The following is a 17,696-nucleotide window of genomic DNA, read 5'->3' on the forward strand; positions in this document are numbered from 1 at the left end:
CTGCTACTTTGGCGTGCCCCCCTGCTACACCAAAACAATTTGAAAGCCCTGAATGCAATCATGACATTGAAAGACAATAAGGCAGTATGGATAACATTTGTACTGACTACACACAAAGTGTCTGCAGTGTGTCTGCTAGCTAAAAGAAGAGCTGCTGTATATCAGGGAGAGCAAAGAGGGAGAGAAGTTCACTCAGAGCTGGAGGACAGGAGAGGAAGAGGTTAGATTGAAGACTGCTCAGGCCCATCTGATAAACTGAAAAGCTTCCATTTTAAAATCAGATATTGGATCTCTTTGTGATGTGAAGTTATTGTTTTCTCATATTGTGAAACGTCCTGCAGAACAAATTGAGGTACACTAACTTTGTGTTACTCAAAATACTGCAGTTTAGTGCAGGATAAACAGGTCAGTTTGCTGTACTGTGGTGAGTTTAGAGTAAAGCTCAGTGCTGGACTGGTGCTCAGCAGCTGTGGTGTTCATGCTCAGCAATGGTTACATCAAGTGTAGCAGAGATTAGTTTGAATTGAAGCTGATGATGCTTAGATTCAGTCATTGAAATCATCCTTTTTACAGTCTGTATGCTGTCAGCGTATTGATGGAAATGAGCCAAAAGAGTTCATCAGATTCTGGGTTACACTTTACTGAATTCAGCTGTTTAAATCCACACAGAGCAGCAGCAGCTGATCACAGCCTGCACACAAAAAAGCTTCTGGAGGTCACAATCGAAATGATTAATCTGTGATTAATCACCCCACGCTGAGCCTCTACGGCCGATCGTAGGGTTCCCCAATCCGCTGAGTGCCACTGTAACCCCTGACTGTACTTATTTCCCTGTTCAGCTGAGGCAGAGTCGCCCTCTACAATGTAGGTAACAGAGCTGATTATTAATGCTCTTTACTTTTTCTGCTCATGTTCTACACAGCAGTGTCAAAGCTGAGTGCATTCATTAGAATTAGATTGAAATCAAGTTTGTATTCTCATGTAATAATATTGTTTTATTACATTAATATAGCACGAGGTTCAGTTAGCTTTGCACAAATAGAAACGTCCTCCAAAGAGCTGCTTTGACTTTCAGTACATTTCAAAGCCTGTACTTTTTACTTTTACTTTAGTAAAGAAGTCGAACCAGTACTTTAAGTTTTAGAGTTTTTGAACATAAGTATCTGTACTTCTACTTAAGTAGTACAGTTTCTGAAAGTCTTCAAGAAATAGGAACACATCCAGCAAAGAGCTGACACAGGACCTGAGAGCTGCATCTGACCCTTCAGCCGATCCACCTGCTGTTCAGTGAAGCCTCATCAGAAATGGGATCAGTGGAAGGGCGGCTGTCAGGAAGAGAAACAGGGAGGAGAGGCTGAGGCATGCCAAATTATACAAGAATCTGACTGAAAATCAGCAGGTCTGATGGAGTGGTGAATCCAAATTAGAATTTTTGGGTTCAAATTGTCATCGTGTGTGTATGGAGGAGGTCAGGAGAGAGCTACAAAACCTTCATGTAATGTGTCGTCCATAGAGTGGAAGGAAATGTGGGAATGTTGGCTGTCGATCCCCACATGTGTCTACGGAGTGTTTACTGATATTGGTGTAGATTAGCCATGGGGCTAACTGTTAGCACCAAGCACCAATGCAGGAGTGCGTGCAGAGAGCTTATGGCGGTATATGATCTGGTGCATATACCGAGCTGTAATCACAGTGATTGTTCGTGTATTTTGTTTAAGGGGCCGGGCCGCTCGCTGTAAAGCGGTGCGCCTCGGATGAGCCCAGAGACTGACAGCTGTGTAACAGTGTACCATGTGTGTATATTTGCAGGACAGCAGACTGTGGAGTAAAGGCAGACTCACAAAAACACACTGGTCTTTGTTCATTTTAATTCAAGTGTAATAAGGAGTCTTTTCTGACCCGATCACCTGAAATATAAACTTCAAAATGATTTAATACATATATAAAAATAAATAATGTGCAGACTTCAGTTGTCTTCAGTTGACCAAATAATCAGTCGATCAATTGAGGAAATGAGGAATCAATCAAGTGTGCAAAAGGTGCTGGTGGACACACTGAAAGCATCTCTGCTGGTCGTTTCTTTACAGACACACACACACAGTGACTCCTTTGTTTGTTGTCGCTGAGCCGTTACTGATCAGAGTAAAATATCTGTGTTAATGTCTGAACTCACACAGCCTCCTGGATGCAGCTACACACAATACATCAAGTTCATTAACACACAACTCGAGATATGACCAGAATGTTTTGTGTTCAACGTGTGGTAAAACTTACAAATTTTATATGGTTTACATGGTGGAATAGTTTGTGATAACACAGCATCCTGGAGAATAACTGTATAATATCTTAGTTAATAGATATTCACCAGCTGGACTGGAAACAGTCATCATTTTTTATGTTAAAATAGTAGGAAGGCTAAAAGGAACCACGACACTTTTCACTGACTTGTGAAAATGGAAATTTGAAACTGCTGGCTAAGGCTAATCGTAGATTTGGTAAGATCGTTATTCACGTCGGCAGTAATGACACCCGGTTACGCCAATCGGAGGTCACTAAAATTAATATTGAGTCGGTGTGTAACTTTGCAAAAACAGTGTCGGACTCTGTAGTTTTCTCTGGGCCCCTCCCCAATCAGACCAGGAGCGACATGTTTAGCCGCATGTTCTCCTTGAATCGCTGGCTGTCTGAGTGGTGTCCAAAAAATGACGTGGGCTTCATAGATAATTGGCAAAGTTTCTGGGAAAACCTGGTCTTGTTAGGAGAGACGGCATCCATCCCACTTTGGATGGAGCAGCTCTCATTTCTAGAAATCTGGCCAAATTTATTAACCCTCCTAAAAACTGACTACCCAGGGTTGAGACCAGGAAGCAGAGTTGCAGTCTTACACGCCTCTCTGCAGCTTCTCTCCTCCTGCCATCCCCCCAAAACCCCATCCCCATAGAGTCGGTGCTGCTCCCAGACCACCAAAAACCAAAGCTAAAATCAGCAAAAAGCTATTTAAGCATAAAAATTCAAAAACAATAAATAATACAGCTTCATCAACTGCACCAAAAAATAAAACAATTAAATGTGGATTGTTAAACATTAGGTCTCTCTCTTCCAAGTCCCTATTAGTAAATGATTTAATAATTGATCAACGTATTGATTTATTCTGCCTTACAGAAACCTGGTTACAGCAGGATGAATATGTTAGTTTAAATGAATCAACACCCCCGAGTCACAGTAACTGTCAGAATGCTCGAAGCACAGGTCGAGGAGGAGGATTAGCTGCAATCTTCAATTCCAGCTTATTAATTAATCAAAGACCCAGACAAAGTTTTCATTCTTTTGAGAGCCTGACTCTTAGTCTTGTCCATCCTAATTGGGAAAATCAAAAACCTGTTTTATTTGTTATTATCTATCGTCCACCTGGTCCTTACTCAGAGTTTCTGTCTGATTTCTCAGACTTTTTATCTGATTTAGTGCTCAGTTCAGATAAAATCATTATAGTGGGTGATTTTAACATCCATGTAGATGCTGAGAATGACAGCCTCAACACTGCATTTAATCTATTGTTAGATTCAATTGGCTTCTCTCAAAATGTAAAGGAGCCCACCCACCACTTTAATCATACTCTGGATCTTGTCCTGACATATGGCATAAAAACTGAAGACTTAACAGTATTCCCTGAAAGCCCCCTCCTGTCTGATCATTTCTTAGTAACATTTACATTTACTTTAATGGATTACACAGCAGTGGGGAATAAGTTTTATTACAGTAGAAGTCTTTCTGAAAGTGCTGTAACTAAGTTTAAAGATCTAATTCCTTCATTGTTATGCTCTTCAGTGCCAACACAGTGCAGAGCAGCTACCTAAACTCTGCTCCCAGTGAGGTCGATTATCTCGTCAATAGTTTTACATCCTCACTGCGTATAACTTTGGATACTGTGGCTCCTCTGAAAAGGAAAGCTTCAAATCAGAAGTGCCTGACTCCGTGGTATAATTCACAAACGCACAGCTTAAAGCAGATAACCCGAAAGCTGGAGAGGGAATGGCGTCTCACTAAATTAGAAGATGCTCATTTAGCCTGGAAAAAGAGTTTGTTGCTCTATAAAAAAGCCCTCCGTAAAGCTAGGACATCTTACTATTCATCATTAATTGAAGAAAATAAGAACAACCCCAGGTTTGTTTTCAGCACTGTAGCCAGGCTGACAAAGAGTCAGAGCTCTGTAGAGCCGAGTATTCCTTTCACTTTAACTAGTAGTGACTTCATGGATTTCTTTACAAATAAAATTTTAGACATTAGAGAAAAAATTATTCATAACCATCTCAAAGATTATTCTTCATGTTCGGCTGCTTTCAGCACTGCTGGTATTTGTTTAGACTCTTTTGCTCCAGTTGATCTTTCAGAGTTAACTTCAATAGTTACTTCCTCCAAACCAGCAACATGTTTGTTAGATCCCATTCCTACTAGACTGTTCAAAGAAGTCTTTCCAATTATTGATGCTTCAATCTTAAAAATGATCAATCAGTCTTTATTAGTTGGCTATGTACCACAGACCTTCAAGGTGGCTGTAATTAAACCTCTACTTAAAAAGCCATCACTGACCCAGCTGTCTTAGCTAATTATTGGCCAATCTCCAACCTTCCTTTTCTCTCAAAGATTCTTGAAAGAGTAGTTGTAAAACAGCTAACTGATCATCTGCAGAGGAACGGTTTATTTGAAGAGTTTCAGTCAGGTTTCAGAATTCATCACAGTACAGAAACAGCATTAGTGAAGGTTACAAATGATCTTCTTAGAGCCTCTGACAGTGGACTCATCTCTGTTCTTGTCCAGTTGGACCTCAGTGCAGCTTTGATACTGTTGACCATAACATTTTATTACAGAGATTAGAGCTTGCTATAGGTATTAAAGGTACTGCACTGCAGTGGTTTGAATCATATTTATCTCATAGACTCCAATTTGTTCATGTAAATGGGGAGTCTTCTTCACACACTAAGGTTAATTATGGAGTTCCACAGGGTTCTGTGCTAGGACCAATTTTATTTACATTATACATGCTTCCCTTAGGCAGTATTATTAGAAAGCACTGCATCAATTTTCATTGTTATGCAGATGATACTCAGCTTTACCTATCAATGAAGCCAGATGACACACATCAATGAGTTAAACTGCAGGAATGTCTTAAAGATATTAAGGCCTGGATGACCTCTAATTTCCTGCTTCTAAATTCAGATAAAACTGAAATTCTTGTTCTCGGCCCCACAAATCTTAGAAACATGGTGTCTAACCAGATACTTACTCTGGATGGCATTACTTTGGCCTCCAGTAACACTGTGAGAAATCTAGGAGTCATTTTTGACCAGGATATGTCCTTCAATGCACATATTAAACAAATATGAAGGACCGCTTTTTTGCATTTGCGCAATATTTCTAAAATTAGAAACATCCTTTCTCAGATTGATGCTGAAAAGCTCATCCATGCATTTATTACTTCTAGGCTGGACTATTGTAATTCATTATTATCAGGCTGTCCTAAAAGCTCCCTGAAAAGCCTTCAGCTGATCCAAAATGCTGCAGCTAGAGTACTGACAGGGACTAGAAAGAGAGAGCATATTTCTCCCATATTGGCTTCTCTTCATTGGCTCCCTGTTAAATCTAGAATAGAATTTAAAATCCTTCTCCTCACATACAAGGTCTTGAATAATCAGGCACCATCTTATCTCAAAGACCTCATAGTACCATATCACCCCAACAGAGCACTTCGCTCTCAGACTGCTGGCTTACTTGTGGTTCCTAGGATACTTAAGAGTAGAATGGGAGGCAGAGCCTTCAGCTTTCAGGCGCCTCTTCTGTGGAACCAGCTCCCAGCTTGGATTCAGGAGACAGACACCCTCTCTATTTTTAAGATTAGGCTTAAAACTTTCCTTTATGATAAAGCTTATAGTTAGGGCTGGATCAGGTGACCCTGAACCCTCCCTTAGTTATGCTGCTATAGGCCTAGGCTGCTGGGGGGTTCACATAATGCACTGTTTCTCATTCACCTTATTTACTTTGTTTATACTCCACTCTGCATTTAATCATTAATTGATATTAATCTCTGGCTCTCTTCCACAGCATGTCTTTCTCTCCCCTCAGCCCAACCGGTCGCGGCAGATGACCCCCCCTCCCTGAGCCTGGTTCTGCTGGAGGTTTCTTCCTGTTAAAAGGGAGTTTTTCCTTTCCACTGTCGCCAAGTGCTGCTCATAGGGGGTCGTTTTGACTGTTGGGTTTTCTCTGTATTATTGTAGGGTCTTTACCCACAATACAAAGCGCCTTGAGGCGACAGTTTGTTGTGATTTGGCGCTATATAAATAAAATTGAATTGAATTGAATTGAATTGAATTGAATTGAATTGAACTTGTAATTGACCGTTCTTTAACCAATGAGCATGAGGTGTGAAACCAGAGTTAATTCTTCTGTTTGAAACACTGAAGCCAAATTTACAGAACAGATTTCATTTTTAACCTCAAATATGTGACTGAGCCCATAAACTGAGCAGGAAATCTGAAAGAGTCTAAAAACTCAGACCTTTTACTTTATGCTCACCACTGTTCATGGAGCGACAATACAGAAGAAGTAATTGGTCAGTAGGTGGTGTTTAAGGCCTGCACCATCTTACTGTCTAACATAAATCTGCAGTACAAGTTACTGCGTTGGTCTCGGTGGTACCCAGGTACCTTTGTAATGCTGAGACCACCTTTTTAAACCTGAAGTCACCTCACAAGACCATTGTGGCGGATGCTGGTCTTTCAAGGAGGGGAAGCTCAATTTCAGCCTACATCATAAAATGTGTCGGTATTTATACGTAAATTCTACCCTCCGTTCCTTTTCAAGAAAATGATCTGTGACCCTGTCGTACCAACAAGGCATCTTTTCCAGGGACTTGACTAGTGTCCTCTCAATGGCCAGCAGAGCTAGGCTGCTTAAACGGCCTTGGCCCATGGTGTTGCGGGTGTAAGACTTGAGCCGCTTTAAACAGGAGAAGCTCCTCTCTACACCTGCAGATGTAGCTCCAATCGTTGCCATTAATGACAATAGTTTGTACACCTGAGGCATTGCACTGTCCAACTCCGGTCCACCACTTTCAAACTGTCTGCCATTATGTGCAGCTTGCTACCTAGCTAGGTCGCTAGCTGGGACTGGCGCGAGGTTAGTGTTCAGTGTGTCCGCCTGTGAGTGCTTTGTGACGGTGGAGGGGCTCAGCAGCACCCGCTGGACAGAAACTGCGATAGAAGTCAGAAAGTGTGGTATCGTAGATGTTTAATTGTTCTTACATATTTGCTTTCTGCACGAGTATTTGTTATTTGATGTTGTCAGCAATATGTGTTAATGCTGCAGTAAGATTGAGCCCAGTAGGGGGCAGACTGAGACTATTATAAGCATTGTTGTAACTGTGTTCTTGAGTAGAACAAGCGTGCCTAAAAAAGAAGATGTCTGCCGCTCGTACAGTGTTATGTGTGCATGTTGGTCTGCTGGGTCATTAAAGTGAGATCAAGCTGAATATGAATTTCCTGAAGATGTTACATCTTTTTGGCGACGAGGATTACTCAGAAGAGAAGTAAAACAAAAAGAGTGACGGGAGCCTGCGACAGGTTTGGCTAAAAGACAGAGGGAGAGAGAGCGGGGATACGAAGAGGAAACATGGCTACAATCGGTACGTTGGCACCGTACGATCCCAAAAGCCAAACGTGGGATGAGTACAGTGAAATACTGGAGCAGTTTTTCGCAGCTAATGGGATTACTAACGCAGACAGGCAAAAGACAATATTAATAAGTGTCGTTGGAGCATCGACCTACAGCCTGATGCGTAATCTTCTCAGCCCAGCCAAGCCAAAGGACAAAACTTTCCAAGAGCTTGTAACTGTGATGAAAAACCACTTTGAACCAAAGCCCAGTGAAATTGTGCAAAGGTACAAATTTGATTCCCGCAACCGCAAGCCCAGTGAAACTGTCATGGAGTACGTGGCCGAGCTGCGTCGCTTAGCGCAGGATTGTAACTATGGCAACACGTTGCAACAGAGGCTGAGAGACCGGATCGTCTGCGGAATTAATGACGACAGAATTCAGAGGCGTCTCCTGTCAGAAACAGACCTCACGTTTGACAAGGCTCTGTCAATCGCTGTGTCACTGGAGACCGTAAATAAAAATGCCCAGGACCTACGGACCTCAGGTGCGACAGCAAAATGTTTCAGCGTCACCCGAGGGTCGCAGGAGGCTCGTACATTTAAAGGAGAAAGCAGAGAGTGTTATCGATGCAAAGGAACCAATCACACAGCAGCCAACTGTAAGTACAAACAAGAAAAATGTTATGTTTGTGGCAAAGTAGGCCACATAACAAGAGCATGTAGGAACAAAGCTAAACAGAACCAGAAGAAGTATGGACTAAAAACTGAAAAGACAGACAAAAAGCAGAGTTCACACTACCATTCTCACAAAGTTCATGAGATAGGTGATGGAAGTAAAAGTGAGAGCTCAGAAGAGGACTCATTCACACTTAACTGTATCAAGTGTATCCAAGAGCATCAGAGTAAACTGTACAGATTAGGGCGCCGGAGTGCAGTGCACCTGAGAAAAGTAGACCCCTACACTGTGGATATGGAACTTAATGATCAAGTTTTAACCTTTGAAATTGATACTGGATGCTGCCTAACAGTTACAAATGAACAGACTTGGAAATGCTGCAAACTCCCCAGCCTGAGGCCTGCCAAAATCAAGCTGGAATCATACACAGGGGATCCTGTGAAGGTGATTGGTGTAACAGCTGTCAGAGTCAGGTACAAGCAGCAGAGGAAAACACTGCCCCTTGTGGTGGTCGAAGGGGACGGCCCCAGCTTGCTAGAACGAGGCTGGCTAGAGGAAATACACCTGGACTGGAGAGAAATCAAAAACAAACACAAAGCTAAGAAGGTGCACCAGGTAAAGACAACAGAAAATAACACACTACAGCAAGTTTTAAGCAAACATGAGGATGTGTTCAAAGAGGAGTTGGGCACCCTGAAAGGCACAAAAGCGACCATTCATGTAAAACGGGATGCTACCCCACGATTTTTCCGTCCACGATCAGTTCCGTTTGCCATGCGAGCAAAAGTAGATGAGGAAATAGACCGACTGCTAAAAGAAAACATAATCTCACCTGTGAAATATGCTGAATGGGCGGCACCTGTTGTGCCGATTCTGAAGCCTATAGGGACAGTAAGGTTGTGTGGAGACTACAAGCTTACTGTAAACACAGTAGCTTCTCTGGAACAGTATCCAATACCCAGAGTGGAGGACCTGTTTGCTGCACTTTCTGGAGGAAAGCAGTTCTCAAAACTGGATATGAGCCACGCTTACCAGCAAATACTCCTGGATGACAAGTCCAAAAAGTATGTGACAGTGAACACACACTGGGGGCTGTTCACAAATAACAGACTGCCTTTTGGAGTGGCTTCTGCTCCAGCCATTTTCCAGAGGACCATGGAAGGCCTTTTGAAAGGGATACCCCTAGTGGCTGTGTATTTAGATGACATTTTGGTGAGCGGGGTGAATGAGGCAGATCATCTAAAGAACCTGGATGAGGTGTTGGTCAGGTTGAAAGAGGCAGGCTTACGACTGAAAAGAAGTAAGTGTGTCTTCGTGCAAAATGACGTGGAGTACTTGGGGCACAAAGTGGATGCACAGGGGCTGCACCCTGTAGAAAAGAAAGTTAAAGCCATCATGGACGCTCCTACTCCTACAAGTGTCACAGAACTCAAAGCATACTTAGGTTTGCTAAACTATTACAACAAGTTCCTTCCCAATCTGGCAACACTGCTGGCCCCCCTGCATGAACTCTTAAGGAAGGACATGCGTTGGACATGGCAAAAGAAGCAAGAAGAAGCTTTTCAGAAATCAAAGGCTCTGTTGAACTCAGCAGATGTGTTGGTTCATTACTCAGCAGACCAAGAGTTAATTCTCTCTTGTGACGCATCTCCATATGGTGTGGGCGCCGTTTTGTCACACAAGATGAATGATGGCAGTGAAAGACCCCTGGGGTTCATGTCACGCACACTCTCTCCAGCTGAAAAGAGATATTCTCAGCTTGACAAAGAAGGTTTGGCTGTAATGTTTGGCATCCAGAAATTCCACAAATATTTGTATGGTCGAGTCTTCACTATTTATACAGACCATAAGCCCCTGATTTCTCTTTTCAACATGAAGAAGCCTATACCTCAGATGGGCTCACCAAGAGTGCAAAGATGGGCTGTGACATTGAGTGCCTATGAGTACCACATTGTGTACAAACCTGGAAAACACCATGCAAATGCAGATGCGCTTAGCAGATTACCTGTACCAGACACGGCCCCTGAAAAAGAGATGACAGAACAAGTCTTAATGATGGATGTATTAGATGACACACTTGTGGACACCACACAGCTCAAACGCTGGACAGCTAAGGATATCATCTTGTCCCGAGTTCATGAGTATACCTTAAAGGGCTGGCCGGCACAGACCGATACTCGCTTCAAACCATATCAACAAAGAAAAATGGAACTGAGTGAGAGGGATGGATGTGTGCTCTGGGGAGCTAGAGTAATTATCCCCACCAAAGGCAGAGACAAAATACTGAAACTTCTGCACCAGACTCACACAGGCATGTCAAAGATGAAGGGCCTGGCAAGGTCATATGTATGGTGGCCGGGGATGGATGAGAGTATCGAAAGAGAGGTACAGTCATGTGACGAGTGTCGAAAACACCACAAATCACCACCCACTGCACCATTACACCCCTGGGAATGGCCAGAATCACCGTGGTCAAGGATTCATGTGGATTATGCAGGGCCATTCTTAGGTGAAATGTTTCTCCTCATTGTGGATGCTCATTCTAAATGGATGGACATTTACCCAGTGAAATCGCCTACATCACAGGCTACCATCGAGAAACTGAGACAGAGTTTCAGTGTGTTCGGTCTGCCGAAAATGTTGGTATCAGACAATGGAACATGTTTCACAAGTGCTGAATTTGCGACATTCATGAAGCGAAATGGAATTGATCATATGAGATCAGCACCTTTTCATCCATCTTCCAATGGCCTGGCAGAGAGGGCAGTCCAGACCTTCAAGGAGGGGATGAAGAAAGTAAAAGGTGACACACTGCAAACAAGACTGTCAAGATTTCTGTTCAGTTATCGCATTACGCCGCATGCAACAACAGGCTTGTCACCAGCGGAGTTGATGATGTCTCGGAGACTCAGATCAGCTTTTGACCTGCTCATGCCTGATGTAAAAACCAAAGTGCAGCAAAAACAACTGAAACAGAAAGAGAGTCATGACACAAAGAAGAAACTGAGAAGTTTTGCACCAGGAGACAAGGTGTTCATCAGAAACTACTCCTACGGTCCAAAGTGGATCCCAGCTGTTATCTTGAGCTCATCAGGTCCTGTGTCATACACTGTCACCATTGGAAATGGTCAAACCCTGAAACGACATGTGGATCAGGTGAGATCCAGATTAAAAGACACTGTCCCAAGTGAACTAGACACAGAGGGGGAACCGGGACCTGACACAGACTCAGGCTCCCACAACTGCTTACCCACCATAATGGACACAACTTCACAAGCCTTGTCATGTGATCCTCAGGAGCTGCCACCTGCTCCAAACATCCAGGCTCAGCCTGAGGCACCAGCTGCGCCTGAGGTGCGACGTTCTCAGCGAGAGAGACGTTCACCTGTGCATCTCAAAGACTTTGTTAGATAGAGACTTTTTTCTTGGAGAAGTTATGTGCTCTAAGTTCACAGTAGTGTTGTAGTCAAGACCACCTAACCCGAGACCGAGACAAGACCAAGACCAGAGGGTATCGAGACCGAGACAAGACCAAGACTTTTAGGGTCCGAGACCAGTCGAGACCAAGACCGAGGGGGGGCGAGACCGAGACAAGACCAAGACCAGTGCCTGACACTACATGACACAATAAAATGTGAAACATGATCAAAATCACTTCTCAAATTGATCTGAAAGATCCGCATTCCCATAAAATCATCCTGATATTAAAAACTCACAGCTCAAATAAATATAACCATCTTTATTTAATCCTCCTGGGTGACTTCCATCATTTATCACAGAATGTAAAACAATTATTCATAGTTCATCACAATAGTCTTAACTTTTCTCTGCCTTTCATAAACTATGCATAAAGTTGTGTTGTTTTTAAACCAACAACCTTTGTAAAAATGGGTGCTTTTTCAAAACCACATAGCTAAATGTGTAAAACTGAAAAAATGGCAAACACTCATCAACAGTAAGAACTAAAGCCTTTAATCTTATACAGATTAAAGCTGCAGGATGTAACTTTTATAAAAAATCTGGTTTTTACATATTTGTTAAAACTGTCACCATGTCAGACAGTATGAGACCGATAATCTGCGAAAAAAATGGAGCTCCTCATCAGAATCAGAATCAGAATCAGAAGGTTTTTATTGCCATATGGGTGAACAGGTTCACAGCATTAGGAAATTGCTGCGGTACTTCGTGCTTACAGAAAAAAAAAAAAACAAATAAGTATAAAAACTATAAGACAATATACAAGTATACAAATTGCAAATATACAGAGATATTAGAGCTTACAAAATATACAGTGCAGCGACTAATTAAAAGATAAAAGAATGTAAACTATATTCCACTAATATGTACATCAGTGCAATCAGACAGGTGCATAGACATAGGGTCATCAGCGTTTGTGGAGGGTGGTGGTCACAGTCTTAGGGTAACTGTTCATGAGTCCAACAGCAGAGGGGAAGAAACTGTTCTTATGGCGGGAGGTTCTGGTCCGTATGGACCGTAGCCTCCTGCCTGAGGGGAGAGGGTCAAAAAGTCTGTGCCCAGGGTGAGAGTGGTCGGCTGTGATCCGACCTGCACGCCCCAGTGTCCTGGAGGTGTACAGGTCCTGGAGAGATGGGAGGTTACAGCCAATCACCTTCTCAGCAGAGTGCACAACGCGCTGTAGTCTCTGTTTGTCCCTAGTGGTGGCTCCAGCGTACCACACAGTGATGGAGGAGGTAAGGATGGACTCAATGATGGCAGTATAGAACTGCACCATGGTCCTTGCTGGCAAGTTGAATTTCTTCAACTGCCGCAGGAAGTACATCCTCTGCTGGGCCTTTTTGACGACAGAGGTGATGGTGGGCTCCCACTTGAGGTCCTGGGTGATGGTAGTTCCCAGGAAGCGAAAAGAGTCCACTGTGGTGATGGGGGTGTCAGTCAGGATGATGGAGGGTAGAGGGGCTGTGTGCTTCCTAAAGTCCACTATAATCTCCACTGTCTTCTGGGCGTTCAGTACCAGGTTATTGTGGCTGCACCAGGACACCAGACGTTTGACCTCCATCCTGTAGGCCGACTCGTCCCCGTCTGAGATGAGTCCGATGAGAGTCATGTCGTCTGCAAACTTAATAAGCTTGACAGACTGGTGGTCAGAGGTGCAGCAGTTGGTATACAGGGAGAAGAGCAGAGGAGAGAGGACACAGCCCTGAGGAGTGCCGGTGCTGATGGTCCGGGAGTCCGAGACATTCTTCCCCAGCCTCACGTGCTGCTTCCTGTTCATCAGGAAGTCAATGATCCACCTGCAGATGGGATCTGGCACGTTCATCTGGGACAGCTTGTCTTGGAGGAGATCAGGGATGATGGTGTTGAAGGCAGAGCTGAAGTCCACAAACAGGATCCTGGTGTAGGTTCCCTGGGAGTCCAGATGCTGTAGGATGAAGTGCAGAGTCAGGTTGATGGCGTCGTCCACAGACCTGTTGGCTCTGTAGGCAAACTGCAGGGGGTCCAGAAGGGGGGCTGTGAGGGACTTGAGGTGGGACAGCACCAGACGCTCCACCTCCTCCCTGAAAAGCTCCCAGTCAAAAACAACCAGTCAGAGCCAGGAGGAGGGTCTTAGCACTGTCAATCACTCCTGGTGTATGCTGCTCAATGTAGTTGTGTGCAACACTTCATAATTTGGTATTGTAGCTACTCTGGTCTGCTCAAAAGGACTTCACGCTTCGTACTGATGTCCACAGACATTTATTTCTTTTATAGATCATAAACGATGCACGGATCATCAATGGAACACCTGGAACACCTGTTGACCAGTAGTAGAATATCGTTAGTAGATTTGAGTCTTTTATCGACGATTTCGTTTCTCTCTGCCTTCTCTTGTGTCCGTTCTCTCCCGCTACTGACAACACACACTTCCGGGTCATGCATTTCCATGACTTAATACAAATATAGTTTTCTTTTAAGCACCGGTAATTTTACAAACAAACATTAACTGAAATGCCATGTAACTTATTGTTATAAAATAATTGTGCCATTATTAAACCAAAATTAGCAAATAAAATCTCGTAGCATATTCCTACTTCCTGTCACTACGGCAACCCACACAGACCACCATAGCGTCAGCTACAGGTATCGATCCAATGTAAAGTAAACACAGGGCCATTATAACCGATACTGATACCAATACTTTTTAATAATTATGAAGAATTTCCATGAAGTTTAACTGGTTTGAGATTTTTTTCCTTTGGATCATTAATTAGTTAAAACCCAGGATAGAATTGGGCAAAGTTTATATGTAAGTAGAAAATACTTTATCAAAATAAAAGTTATTGTTCTGAAACAATAGAACAAAACAATTTTCCCCATAAATTGATGTCTGGATTTTTTTTTTCATAAATTAAGTGTACAAAATCATCACTCAAGAACAAATGCAAACTTTTTTCCAGGTAGATTTTTCAGAAAGTATAATAAAAAAATTTAATAAAAAATGTTCCTTCATTCACTAATTTTCTACAAATTTAAATTTAAATTTGATTTAAATGTTTCATAGCAAAATCCTTTTTTTTCCCAAATAAAATATGTTATGCATCACATGACAGTATAACAAAACACTGTGGGGAGGGGAGGAGCAAAGTGCTCTGTGCTGTGACAGGAGCCACACTTAGACAGTCAGCTCGCATCTTTGATGAAACCGCAGCACTGCATACAGGAGAGAAACTGAAGCCAAAGTATCGATCTCATCACACTGATATTGATCAATACCAATACCAATGTTGGCATCCATATTATCGATATCAGGATCAATCTGCCCACCACTTGCTCAATGTACTGATGGCGGAGAAACAACTTACTTACTTCTCTGCTGTTACCATTGGTGGTGGCCATGGTAACTTCCGGGTTCTAGCAAGAAATATTCCTCACCCCAGCACTAATGCTAATGCTAATTAGTAAGCTAATACTAACCACCAAATGCCGCTCCCACTTGTTAATTGAATGATGGGGCCTAAGACATAACCAGAAAGCAGTAATCAGTTTTTTTGGACGTGTAGTTACATTTCTCGAGGTGCATGTCAGGTTTGCTTCAGAGAGGATTTTCAGTTATACACAAAGGATCAATGCAGAACTCTAAATCAGGCCTTATTAGATCGATAGAATGATCATTTTTGCATATAATCCAGAAAAGTTACATTTATACATCAAGCATTTAATGTGTCCCAGAGTGCCGTTTCCTTCCACTGTGTTTGCAGAAATCACATAAAAAAATACACAACAAAAACATAATCCAGATTCCTCAGCTGCTAATAGCATTTCCTACATTTGAATATCAGCCACCATATTGTGAGCATAAACTATCACGTTTTTAATGCAACAATAGGAAGTGACATCATCTTGCTGGGAACTGTAGTATTTTATTCTTGAAGGCCTCTCATAGCTCTACTGGTGCTGAAAACTAATGTTTGACTATGGCTTTCTGAATACAAGTAGGGCTGCAACTATCAATTATTTTACTAATCAAGTATTCAATTGATTACTCCGTCAATTAATCAAGTAATTGGATAAGAAATTATTTTTCATTTTAACAATTCATCAGCATATTTTAACTTCCGTACTGCAGATGTTTCTCTGTGTGAAACAAACAGGGTGGATGGAGCAGCTACAAAGTTCTCTGTTCTTCATGTTGCTGATCAGGTGGTTGATAAAAACATTTTGACGGAGCCCCTCTGTACTGAAGGGGGTGGAGGGGGCACCGAACGATTGCTAGTGCTAATGGCAGCCCCCCTTTCCCCAGTACACTGTGGTTATAGATCTGTTCTGGTGGCTACAGCTGACGTAAAGAAAAAATAACAGCTGACATCCTCTGCACAACAGGCACGCACATTCAAACATGCGCACTCACAGCACAGAGAAGTAGGGGCGTGAAAAAACATCTCAGCGATCCACTCGTGTTAAAGGGTCGTTTTTATTTTTTTTGGAAATGCTCCGCTTACACAGAGACACCTGAGCTGCAGAGCTGAAACGAAACATCAAAGCAACAAATTTGTGTCGAGGATTTTTAATAATCGAATTGCGTTATTCCAAGAATCGTTGCAGCCCTAAAACTTGCATTAAATTTTTAGTTTGTGTATCAAAATACATGAAGGTTGGTATTTACCTTTCATGCTGGGATTTTTTTGTTGAATCGGAAGCCTGAAATTTTCCTTTGATCTTCATTTTCCCTCTTACTTCTCTTCGTGTTCATGCCGGTTGTTATTTCGATTTATGCAGCACACGCATGACCATAGTGAGATCAAACGTACACACTGTGAATGAAACTGTCCGTGCTCTGTGGTAGATTGCAAACTGCGGTGAAATGATACAGGCGTAAGCAGCGATAATAGCAGCGACCTAGCCGGGGCGGAGTCTGCGAGGTGCGCTCCTTTGAGAGGCAGAGGAGCGCAATCTTTGTGGGATTTGAATCAGTATGATTTGTATCCAATAAAAGCAAAGATGTTAACAAATAAATTGGACAGTATTCTGGCAATTTAGTGATATTTCCACAGCTGTGGTCTTGACTGGTCTTGAAATAAAATCCCGAGTCCGCAAGGTCCGAGTCCATGACAAGACCGAGACCAAATGCGGTCGAGTCCATGACAAGACCGAGACCATCAAAAAGCGGTCTCGAGACCGGTCTCGAGACCAAGACCGATCTCGAGTACTACAACACTAGTTCACAGATGTTTCTTTGTAGTAAAAAAAAAAAAGAAAAAATATATATAATATTGTTCTATGTTGGTGTATATTATACTGCCACTGTTTAACGTTTCAGACAAGTACAAGCTGTCAACTTGAAGGGGAGGAGATGTGGTATCGTAGATGTTTAATTGTTCTTACATATTTGCTTTCTGCACGAGTATTTGTTATTTGATGTTGTCAGCAATATGTGTTAATGCTGCAGTAAGATTGAGCCCAGTAGGGGGCAGACTGAGACTATTATAAGCATTGTTGTAACTGTGTTCTTGAGTAGAACAAGCGTGCCTAAAAAAGAAGATGTCTGCCGCTCGTACAGTGTTATGTGTGCATGTTGGTCTGCTGGGTCATTAAAGTGAGATCAAGCTGAATATGAATGATTATTTCCTGAAGATGTTACAGAAAGAGTGATAGAAGTCAGTCTCCAAACACAAGCAGCTACAAAAAAACCACCAGAAATAGAAGCTCGATTTGTCGCTAGTCGTTTTTAACAAAGAAAATGCCGCTAAGTGGATTAGGAAAGTCTCTGGTTCAACTCAGAACAGAATGAAAATTTAAAAATGCTCCCATGGATGTTTACACCAAAAGATTGTTGATTCGCTCATTTCGCTGTCAATCAAAAAGGGATTCAGCCTCAGACAGATCATCCAATCATCATGCAGAAGCTGAGCGTCCGG

The 17,696-nt window shown here is 42.5% G+C and overlaps 1 protein-coding gene across 1 annotated transcript; it reads left to right on the plus strand.

Annotated features, from left to right (window-relative positions):
* Positions 1 to 7,662: 7,662 nt before the first annotated feature.
* On the plus strand, positions 7,663 to 11,736 carry LOC115792358 (uncharacterized protein K02A2.6-like). The gene has a single exon (XM_030746859.1). It carries the CDS (start codon positions 7,663 to 7,665, stop codon positions 11,734 to 11,736), a length of 4,074 nt encoding a protein of 1,357 aa, XP_030602719.1.
* The last annotated feature ends 5,960 nt before the right edge of the window (positions 11,737 to 17,696 follow it).

The sequence above is a fragment of the Archocentrus centrarchus genome, chromosome 2, assembly GCF_007364275.1.
Source record: "Archocentrus centrarchus isolate MPI-CPG fArcCen1 chromosome 2, fArcCen1, whole genome shotgun sequence".
Classification (NCBI taxonomy): domain Eukaryota; kingdom Metazoa; phylum Chordata; class Actinopteri; order Cichliformes; family Cichlidae; genus Archocentrus; species Archocentrus centrarchus.

What these genes read in the sequence shown, in the direction of transcription:
- LOC115792358 (XM_030746859.1), top strand. Translation starts at nt 7,663, where the DNA reads ATGGCTACAATCGGTACGTTGGCACCGTACGATCCCAAAAGCCAAACG.